Source organism: Crocodylus porosus, unplaced genomic scaffold, assembly GCF_001723895.1.
Source record: "Crocodylus porosus isolate Cpor-Errol unplaced genomic scaffold, CroPor_comp1, whole genome shotgun sequence".
Taxonomy (NCBI): domain Eukaryota; kingdom Metazoa; phylum Chordata; order Crocodylia; family Crocodylidae; genus Crocodylus; species Crocodylus porosus.
Genome location: NW_017728886.1, coordinates 252948325 through 252959974, shown reverse-complemented (window position 1 = coordinate 252959974; position 11650 = coordinate 252948325). Strand labels below are relative to the sequence as shown.

General features: G+C 40.2%; 1 protein-coding gene across 12 annotated transcripts in view; it reads left to right on the top strand.

Moving 5' to 3' along the window:
• Nucleotides 1–11650, top strand: part of MTSS1 (MTSS1, I-BAR domain containing) — a 164560-nt gene that overhangs the window by 112593 nt on the left and 40317 nt on the right. For all 12 annotated transcript variants that reach the window (XM_019552658.1, XM_019552647.1, XM_019552661.1 and 9 more), the window contains exons 4-6: nt 5214–5298; nt 6808–6899; nt 8800–8874. In XM_019552658.1, coding sequence (XP_019408203.1) covers nt 5214–5298; nt 6808–6899; nt 8800–8874 — 252 coding nt within the window. The remainder of the gene's footprint in view (nt 1–5213; nt 5299–6807; nt 6900–8799; nt 8875–11650) is intronic.

The window sequence follows — 11650 nt, the reverse complement described above, 5'->3', positions numbered from 1 at the left end:
TTTTTTTTTTTTTTTATACAGAATGTTTTTACAGCATGGGTTTTTAATTGGTTTGACCATTTACAAGTTGCAGGAGTGCTTGGGACTACTGCAACAGTCTTACCTCCTAACTTCTGAGCTCCATCCTACTGGATTTGAGAGCAACCAAAAGCCGGCTCCTTTCTGGTTGCTGCTTTGAACAAAACTGATAGTGTTCAGTTCCCTAATGAACGGGTTTTCACGTTGTGGCTGACCACTCATAGGGCCCATCTCAGTGGAGAGGCTCTGTGGTAGATACAGTATTGATCTTTGATATTGGCTTTTAGGGAGGGGTGCCTTCTGGTTTAGTTGGGTTAGCGTTGGGAGCTCCAGTGCACCTCCCTGTGCTTGACTGTGCATAGACTTCGTTGTCCTGGGATTTCATCTCAGTTTCCTTAAAACTACCTCTTCTTGAAATGAGAAACTGCTTTCCCATAAGGACTTATAGTGCTCCTGCTTTGTGCTTCAAAGGATTAGATTGCATGTTTAATACATGAACTTCTACACATCCCTTGAGCACTGTTTGTAAAGCTGACCTCCCACATACAGGGCTCAGCATCTGCTCTGAGGAGCTGCTGGTGGTGGAAGACCTTGGTGCTATGTGAAATTGGGAAATACTGCTATGAGCCAAGTAGCTAGTGGTCTCTGCCCATCTTTGCATGGGCAAGACACTGAATTGGTGAAAGTCTAAAGCTGGTGTTGCTTCTGCTTCCCGATCTGTGTCTGCTGTCTTGGAAGCTGAAAGTTAAAAATCATAACATTTCTAAAAACATGACAGCATTTAATCATCTTCACTAAGATCCAGTGATTTGAAGAGGCCTCCTTCTGCCTGGCACCTGTCTTTAAGATAATCTTCCAGCCTATGCCCGGGTACCTTTTTAATTGATGTTGAGACGAACCAGTTGCAACTTCCCAAATGCAGTGCTAATGTCACTGCAGGTGCTGCAGTGACATCCTGCTGGTGTGTCCTGGCCTCCCCGCCCCAGCCTTGACATCAATACATTGTCAGCTGAGACTGTCTGCTCACACTGAGTGCCCCCTGTATTGGAAAGAAAAATACAAGTATGTTACTAATGTAGTGTGGGGTAATTTTGAAGTGGTGCTGAAGATATGAGAGGCTTTCACTTTTTTCCTCTTCCAAAGGATGAAGTTATCATTCCTTAAATATCTAGCAGCTGGTAAAATCTGATCCATGCCAACAGCAGTTCATTTGCTCTTCGGACTGTTTCCTTAAGTCCTGGGTATGAGTAAAATGTGGGAAAGAAGCCTTAGCAATACGTATAGGAAAAAGGCACTGATTTCAGATCAGCAGTCTTGGCCTAATTCTCCCTTTAGGATTTTAACAAGTGGCTTTATAGTCTGCCTACTGAGTGTTGTTCTAGGGAAATCCATTGAGATGAGACATGAAAGGTATCATGAAGTTATTCCCGTTTTGGCATTCCCAGCCTCCCTTGGAGCTATTCTAGAAGTATTGTGTGCCTTCTCACCTTGATAGTAGTTTATGAACACTTTTACATGGTGCTCTGATTCTTCTGATCAAGCATGTGCCAAAATTTAAAGTCTGTTGCTTTTTTCCAGTAGTTCTATCTCATGCACTTAATTAGACTTCAGTAACGTTAGCTTTTAAATGGGAATGTGAAATGCACAATGACCTCATTGTAACAATATGCTTTGAACAGAGCCCAGTTCCTTTTTATTGCAGCAGCAAAAGCTTGCTCACACAGAACAGCTTTCAGTGCATGTTTGCCACCTGCCCCCCTCTATGGGCTGATTGACTGTGTGTCCATTAGCTGCCGGTTGTGTTGTGAGATGGCAGCAGTCTGCACGAGAAGGCTTTGAGCAACAGAACAAAGCTTCCCACCGTCTGTATCAAACAGCACTGTAATTATTAGTGGCAAGTTGCTGCATGAAACTTTTTAAAAATGGTCCTGGTCATGTTGCTTTTGAATGAAGATGAAGAGCGACTGGAAATCCTGGATCTCTAGGGCTTAAGATGTCACTGCAGCTAGGTTGTGATGACGGCTTTGGCACTGCAAATGTCTCATTTGCAGGATCATCAGACTAACTGATGATATTCTGCTGTGCCTCACATCTAAAAACACTTTTCTTTCTGTGGTACACTTGATCTTGAAGGGTTATAAAGAAACCAAGTCTTTGCAAATCCTTTCTTGTTGCTTTGCAAGTTTTTGTCAGTTGCTTGTTTCCTAGCCCTTCTTTCAACTGTAAGTAAGTTGAGTCAGAAACTTGCATTGTTTTAGAAATTTTCCTAAGTATTAATACCTAATTTTGCAGTGTTGATCGACAGCTTTCACAGCAACTTATTTAGGTTGACCAACTGCTTAGTTTGACACTGAGTAATGAAAGATAAGACAATCTAGCTGGCATTACACAGTACCACGTTGCTCTGCTTGCTCACAGTTTTCTAGATTTTAATTAACTTAAACTTCTTCACTAATCATTGGGAACTTGGTTACAGTTACTTTCATGTATTAGTCCTGCTTCTCGGGTATCACCACTGACTGACCCTTCTGGGGGATTTTATAACTGTTTTAGACTTAGGCTAGGTACAGACATTCGAAACACCTGAGACGGAATTGAACTAAGTTGCATGGTTTTCTGTAAGCAGCATCGTTCAGATCAGTAGTGAACACAACACATGTTCACCCTTTGGCGGGGCAAATCTTAGACGGGGTTCTGCCAATTTTAGACCAGTCTGTGCACCGTGCTCTGTTCTGTTGCAGGTATAAATCGGTTGTGCGTTGAACTTCTGGTTTGTTATGGGTATGGATGGGTTTCTAATCACTTAACACTGGTAAAAGTGTAATGTCTGTACCTGGCCCTAGTCTCCTAACAGGTATAATAGCACCGTAGATTGTCTTAATTTTTCTTTATTTTTTAAATAGTTCGCATTCACAGGAAGAATTTAGCACCTGATGTTTCTCCTATTGGAACCAGACTTTTAGATATCATCATGTCCATTAGGTGCTTCACACCAACATGAAATTTGGAAGATAGGAAAGAGAAATTTAAAAAAATGGAACCCTCAGCCCCCCAAAATGCCTTTCACATGTGGAGGTGGAGGAACTTATTCCTCTCCCCAGAAAATGTTTTTGTACAATAAATAAATAATGTGCGTGCATGTGTGTGTGTGTCTGGATTTTTCTCTCTTTTTTTTTTTCAAATCTCCAAATGGGTTTTGCTATAAGGAATCAAAACTCAATTTATCCTTGGGTTTTTTTGGTCATTCAGATGTGCTGGCACTTGCATACTCTCTTTACATATTGTTGTTGCATGTGCATAATGTGTTTTTGGTTTTGAGCATCTGAATCATACTCCTTTCTTACAGATTTTAGTGGCTTGCTTTGCTGGAACTCCTCCCTTTTTCCCATTTGACGGATTCTTATTTCATATTGTGCTGGGTAGCTCATTTATACTTCTTAAATGGTCCTTCCTTGTTTTCCTGTTGTCTGTTTTAGGGAGGCATAACAATTTACTGTTAAATCTTAGGAGTACTTGTTCTTGCTAATTTTCCCCATCACTGAGTGACCTGGAATTATTTTGGTCTTGATTGATAAGTAGCCTCATCAGTAACAAGGGAGTCTTCTAGCATTTGTTTCCCAGCAAGCCGGTCTCCCAGAGGAGATCTGCATCTATTAAGAAGTGAGTGAGTTTCTTTGCTCACTTCTTGATGACTTGGCAGTTCCTTCTCTGTTTTAGATTAGGGGCAAAAGGAGATAAAAGAGCAGTACCCTGTTAGCTGGCAAGGATGACAGCTTTTGTAGCAGGACTGGTTCTGCTCTAATCTGACTCATCCACAGTACTTCTTGATTTACCTGGCTTTACAACAGCTTTTGACTGAAGTGCTGTGTTAAAGAAAGAAGATTAATTTGCTGCCATTGCAAAGAACTGTTCTGGTCTGCAGACTCCTCCAGTTACTGTGCTCACGCACAGTTGTTAGCTGAATTACAGCCACCTACCTCCTACTATAACCTGGTATGAGTAGCATTTTAAACTGCTGTTTCTTTATTTTAAAGTTTAAAGAATAAATTCAATTTAGTATATGCTTGGAACGGCATATAAAAAGCGTCTAGCAAAGAACAGCATTTTATGACCAAAAAAATCTGTAATTGCATTGCGAGACCAGTTTATGGATCAAAAAATATTTTTAAAAAATCAGTCCTGAAATAATGGTTTCACGTCAAAGCATGGTATTTGGAAGATTTCTAGTTTGTAAATGGATTTTTAAAAAATGAAATATAGACAATATTGAGCTCTTTAAGTCTTTTTGATTTTTAGCAAAATCCATATTTACACAAGGAATAAGAAAATGATCTGTTTTTTCAATCAAAATAAAAAGCCTTCATTTAGGAAACTTCAGTATGTGTGTGTATTTTTTATATCTAATAGTATAGTATGTATTTGTGTGTGTTTATTTAATCAAATTACAGGGCAAAAAGAATGATTGCTTTAGAAGAAGAGAACTTGGGGAGGAAGAAGTACTAAAAATGTAATTGTGTCATTGAGTAATTGTCATTGGGAGGAACTGAAATTAATAACTAAGAGTATAGTCTAAGAGCAAATAAACAGTGCCATCTTCTGGCAACATTGTGAGACATGATGAATTCATAGTCTGATTTTAAGTATGTGGGTGGGTGTGCATGCATGTGCCTGCTCTATATACATGGCAGTATTGGAGGAGAGAATTTCCTGAGGCAACAAAATCCTCCCAAATGGAGGCAATGATTAGTCTAGCAAAGAGGAAATGTAGGTCAGAGACCTGCATAGGATATTTCACTGTTTTGGGTATCTTTCTAAACTCTCACCAAATCATGCTTCCTCCTTTATGCATAGCTCCTTTTCATATTTACCCTTCAATCTCCTTCTTCAACATCAGATCCTATTCTGATTCTTCTCCTAAATAGTTTTTAGCCTTACAGCATTCTTGGCACGCTGGAGGTTTCTAGAGAGAGAACTACTTAGCAGTCCAGTTCTGGACTACTGGTGAGCAAAAAGAAATTTCTTCCTCCAGTTTCCTAATTGTCCACTGGAGACTTAATTTTACAATGTGGTATTTGATTCAGTTTCTTTTTTACAGGTGTTCAGCAAGTCTTCAAATGTGCTTTAAATAGATTCCACCTGCTTAACATTGAGATGCTTTGGGAAGTCTTAACTTTTTTTTTGTATTTTGTTTCCAGGTGGTACCAGAGAAATCGGGTCTGCCCTAACCAGAATGTGCATGAGGCACAGAAGTATAGAGTCCAAACTCAGGCAGTTTTCAAGGTGAGTGATTACACAGCTGGCCCAAAGCTTGGAAATTGCTCTTCATGAGCTGTTGGATCACAGTAAAAAAAAAAAAAAAAAAGAGAGAAAGAAAGTACTTGTCAGGCAGCCCCCTTTCATTCAGGAGCACATTAAGCTGTTTACCAGCTTTGGTTTCCAGCTAACCTCTGACTTAATGCCACTGGGAACAGGCTTTCTTTTCTTTCCCCCAACAAATTGGACTTTAGAGAGATCAAGAAACACAAGATTTAGCTGCCCAGTCTTAGAATTGGACTTGCTAGTTCAGGCTGCTTTAAATGTTGGGAATTCCTATCACTAAACACAGTAGCTCAGCAGTGAGCAGTCAGTCAGTGATGGAAAGGGACCAGTCTTTGAGTTGCCGAGTCTTAAACATCTTCACTGAGCTAGAGTAATGGCAAATGCTGTGCTGCCTTCCTAAATATACAGAAACTTAACTTGGATAGGAGATTCTAAATGAAGTCTCATATGTAGACCTTTTCTGCAGATTTTTGCCCATAGTTTGTTTAAAAAAGAGAAGAAGAAAGAGGACAGATGGAAAACAATGCTACCTACATCTGTTATGAGAAAATTGGCAAATGCTTCCTTGCATGCTATTTGCCATAGAAATAAAGTGTCTGTTCTGCCTGAGGATAAGAGGGAATCATGATTTCTCGTTTGTATGACCCATATAGGTGTTTTTTTTTTTTTTTTAAGGGATGCATTTGGGAGAGCAAATGACTCTGGAGATAAAAAGATATTCAGACTTTTCTTTGTGGGTCACTGGTTTGAGTCTGTTCCATGTCCACTGTGAACAAAAATAGGTTGTTCAGTAGTCTGTAAAAACATCAATCTCAATTCATTTCTGTATTGGGCAGTTCCCATATCGCATCACAGAATCCACCACTACAGTAGCATGCTTCCTTAATTTTTTCAGGAGAGATGCTAGGTGTGAATGGGCATGGAGTCTGAATTACCTCAGTACCATGGTCCCTGCAGGTGAGGGTTAAGGCCCATTGATGGGTAGATATGTGAGTTTCCATTGCTATTGTCTGTGCTCTGTGGATACGTGTACTTCTCTGATCAATAGAAATGTCTAGTCTCCTGGACATCTGTCCTAAAGTGTTCTACAAGTACTAACTTCATATGACAAATGAAAAGTGTACTTGTATATGCTGGCTTTGTGTTAAGGTCTGTTATTTATATTTACCATCCTGAACCTTTGTGCAGGTCATTCTGGATAATTCTCTTATACAGCATTTTTATACTGGCCCCATGTTTTGTTAGCTTGCTATTTAACCTAAGAGGTTTGAACTGCACCATATATCAAATAGTTAATCATCCAATCTTGTATCAGATACTTAAACACTCTTATGTTTGGATATTTACATTACATGTTAGCAACTGTCACGGCAGAGAGTAAAATACTCCAATATTGACCATGGCTCTGTCTGTAGAAATAAGGGCATCTGCAGGATTTGATTGCTCTTTGTGTTTTTTCAACAAAATTAGTGCTTTAATTGACTGTCTGATAAACCCACTTCAAGAACAGATGGAAGAGTGGAAGAAAGTGGCCAATCAACTGGATAAAGACCATGCAAAAGGTAGCTACAGAGGAAGAACATCAGTATAATAGGATAAAGTTGTGGTATATAAGATTATTTTCTGCTATGGCTCTTCCCCTTTCATTCAGTATCCTGGGAAACCAAACAAAATTGCTGTTTTTAACATAAATGCCCTCTAACTCCAAAGCAAAAAATATAATAAACCAATTCATTCTCAAGCTCCACAAATTCTTAAAATTTGAAGCTTGGTTCTGCAGACCTCAGACTTTGTGTTTAAAAAAAAAAAAAAGGGTATTTTCAGCATCTTAGTAAATGTTCTCATGTAAGTTTGCATGTTGGGGTTCCTTCAGCAGCCTCCTTGCTGTGTGATACTTCCTTATATATTTTACTGAGGATGTCCACCCACCACTGGAAAGCCGTGGGATATTCAAGCTACCTTTAAGGCTATGCTGCATCTTGGCCATGTGTCTTCGCTGTGTGGTCCTGGAAAGCACTTCCTTTTTTTAGTATTATGTGCTGTGAGATGTAAGAAATGCCTATTCAAAAAGAACTTGGAAAAAACATCTGTCTGAGGAGTGAAGGACCAACTTGTACAGCTCCCACTTAACTGAAGCGCTGTTCACTGGTGGGGTGATGTTGCCATTAGAAAGCACAAGTGGTGGGATCTCACGGCAGGAGCTAGGGGTTGCTGTTGGAGGACCGTTTTGAAAGCACATAGTACTGTTAACTGTTCCTGTACAGAGAACGTAGACATTGGGACTGCTGACCGTGCATTAAATTCAAGGCCTGTCTGAACAAATCAAATCTGTCCTTGCTGACTTGATAGTACTCTAACCACTTAAATCATTGCTAAGAGGGTGACCCTGGGAGCAGCTGAGACTATTATGGAAACAACATGCTTAGTCCCTGGGGATGAAGTGCCTTTTTATCGCCCAGTTAATATCTGGGGCCAAACAAGACCAACAGTTTTTCTGAAAGGAATTTCCACCCTGTCCTTCATCCACCTTGTTCTTCACCCTTGTAACAGTAGACGTTCCTGGGGCAGAGTAAGGAGGAGAGAGGAAGCAAGGGGTGGCTTATCTGGTGGAGATCTCTGATGTGTAGAGATCAGTGTTACACAGTGGAGTGCAGGAGGCCCGTGTTCAGTTTCTAGCTATATCATGAGCCTAGCCCACGTCTCATTTTCCCCCTTATCCGCATCTGTCCGATTTTGGCAGTAATCCCTTCTTTGTAGAGTGCTTTGAAATGTAATGATTAAAAGAGTATGTTACAAGAGCTATATGTATTATGAAATCCACTTTTATTAATTATAATATCTGGTACCTTCATTGTGTCAAAACTGTGATAGAATATTATGTACTGGGATTTTTAGTCCACATGGGGCTATACTTCTGTTAAATGAGGGCAACTAAAAATCTGCCCCACTTATGTAAAGGAGGGGCTAGTGTGACCTATACTTTGGCAGAATCTCAGTATCCTTCTCTGCAGTGTGAAGGACAGGCCATCCTTTCTCTGACTTTCAAGAGCATCATTAATATAGTATCACTTACCTATCTTTGTGTTTGTGGGATACTCAATTTTGAACAAAGGTATATTCTGAAAAGCCTGTCAAAATCCGTCTGCGTTCCATGCCAGGTAGCAGATAAGCCATAAATCAAGAGAGCACTGTCATTATGTATTGTACCCAGCTGTTGCTCTGTGAATACTTGGTTTATTTCCAAATATGTGGTTCATTGTGAAGGCTATTTTTGCCTAACAGATTTGTAAAACCAAATCTACAGGCACTACAAAATACAAATCTGATTTCTAAACTGATCAAAAAGCAAATATTCCTTTTTTTAAAACTTTTGTAGTCTCATATATTCAGGTGTAGCCTTTTTGGTAAATCAAAGACCTTTCTAAATATCAAGTATGTTGAAATGCAGACTGTTTTTTTTAGAATATAAAAAAGCCCGACAGGAGATAAAAAAGAAATCGTCAGACACACTGAAGCTACAGAAGAAAGCAAAGAAAGGTAACATTCTCTATACTTACTTCATTGAGTCTCACTTTTAAGGGGTTCCTTGGCAAACCATTGCAGAGCTAGAGGACATTCTCTTGTAATGATCGTTGCCCCATGTTTTCTCCTGTCATATGCACCGTGAACACCTTTTATAGAGTTATTGCATGCTGTTTAAACTGTTGAAAAGCTGCTGTTGGTATTCTGATACTAAATCTAAGATTTATCTGCAGATTTTAATAAGTGATGGGAGCTTGCTTCTGAAATGGAATAATTAATCTGGTCCTTTGTGTTAAGAACTTGACATTGTAAAGTGACTGGTGCAGCATGATGATATCTGTAAAATTTCATGAAACCAAATCTCAAAAAAGAATTAAGGGTTGTGTTTCCTTGGGTCAGATCTGCTTGTGTTTGTAGCCAAAGCAGTATAGTCATCTATGCCTTTCCTGCTTGATCAGTGTGGTATCAAGGCTCATGAATAACTATATTCTAGAGGAAGATCACATAACCAATTTATCTTAGGGTTTAAATTGCTCTTGAATCTTATCTAACAGAAGAGAAAGGAAAAAAGAAACTAGAAAAAAAGCCTCCAAAAAAGGATTTCACTCAGTGGAGTCAGTGACCTTTGCCTGTACCTTTTTCTGGGAGAGAATCTGATGTTGAAACAAAGGGCATTTTATACATGTGCTCTGGGAGTGTGGGGCGAGTCACTCTAATTAAAACACCTGGAGCTTCTCATGTATCAGTCTCTGCGCTGAAAAATGGTAACTAAGTAAACTTCATGGCCATGGCCATTGTTCAGCACAAAGACCCTGATATACAAGATACTGGAATCTGTTGGAGTGTGGTAATTGCCACGCTTAATCGAGTCTGCTCTGTTGCGCTGTAATTGCAACATGTTGGAGCAGCCTTGCTGCATGTGTATAGGCACCCATAGTGTCTCTGTGTAGGGAAGGGCTTTATCTAGCTCTGAGTCTCACAACTCTTAGCTTTTGTTTACCCTGTGTATGATAAATTTGCTGACTTTGATTTAATTTTTTTCAAAAAATGTTGTATTTGCACCATGTCTCTTCCCTTTCCTTCCTTGCCACCTCCATTCCACAGTCACCTTGCTTCTCCATAATGAAGCACAAGCAACCTGCAGTACCTGGCAGAGTACACTTGCAGAAAATAACCATTTTTTTCATATGCTTTTTCTTAAAACCCAAATGGGTTAGCTTGCTCCCCCCCCCGGTTGACAGGAACTCCAAGTGTTTCTGACAGCCATCCAGGCTCAGTCCCTGGACAGTTGGATGAAGTGTGGTAGAGTACATGGAGGTTCTTGTGCTATGATCCTCAGAATAATGCAAATGCTTTCCAGCATGGTGTGATACCATGCAACTAGGTTGTACTCTTGTCTTCTCCCTGGGGGAGAAGCATGTATACAGGGCATTTTGAGTGGTGGGTTTTTTGTTTTTTGTTTTTTTTTTTTAAGGCAAACAAATCTGGCAAAGAAAAAATCAGTATAGTGTAATATATCCTACTTTTTATTTTTAAGAGTAACAAAAAGCACTTTCTATTAGTGTCTGCACAGAATCTAAAGTAATAATGAATGCCGTGATTGGGTGATTGAACATTTAAGCAATGTCTTTCTTAATATTGTTAATGTAATGACTGTACCCTGGGGCATGCTGTCAGACTGTTCCCTGAACCCCCTACACCCATCTGCACTGCGTTTTGAGATGTCCCAAGTTTCAGAGTTGTTGTGTCACACATTCGTTTGAGTTCATACTTTATTTCAGGTAGAAAGTGAAGGGCTGGGAAGGGACGACACAAGTTTCAAAGGTAGGGGTGGAAGTGAGCAGAGCAAGGAAGTCGTCCAGATATCCAGTACATAGCACAGTCAAGGCTCACTGTAATTGTGGAAAACTTCACGCTGTCATTTTTTTTGCCTTGTGGGGAGATGTAGCGCTACCTAGCTAGTCCACAGAATCGGAGGCACAGTAGAGAGGAACAGAGTTGTTTCCTGTCACGTTTGGAAGAAAGAAAATACAAAGCAGTGAGATGTAGAAGAAAAGAATGGCAAGCATGCCTCTTCTCTCCCTCACCCTCGGATTGGAAGGAATAAGACTTTGTCCTTGAACAAGATCAGGATTCTGGCTTACCTCCAACATCACGAGGAGATGCATTTTTCTATGCTGTGTCCTACAGCTCTTATTAATATACCACACTCCTAAGAACAGTGCTGCACCCAGCTGCTTGAGGCTTCTCATGAGTAGAGGTGAAATTGAGATGTGGTAGTTTTGTAAGGTTGTAGAGCTTGCACCAGAAGCTGATTTCACTGTAGATGTAAGCAAGCATTGAATCCCAGTCATTTTAAAGGGCTGGAGAGCCAGCAAGTAAGCACATAGGCATTAAACCTTTTGAGTGCCCATGGTACAGAATTATTTAGTTTATGATGAGTACATGGGCACTTGTTATGTTTTTATTTCCTGCTTGTTTCATAGTTGGTAGGGTCAGAAGGGACCTGAGCAGATCATCAAGTCTGACCCCCTTCCTTGGCAGGAAAAAGTACAGGGGTTAAACGACCCCAGCAAGGTGTTAGTCTAGCCTCGTCTTAAAGACCCCCAGGGTAGGAGCCAGCACCACTTCGCTTGGAAGTTGGTTCCAGATCCTAGCAGATCCTATCCTACTTCATTCTGACAGTGAAGTAGCGCCACCTGATATCTAGCCTGACTCTACCCTCTGCCATCTTGTGACCGTTATTTCTAGTCACTCCTGGTAGTGCTTGGGGGAACAGGGAGTCCCCCAA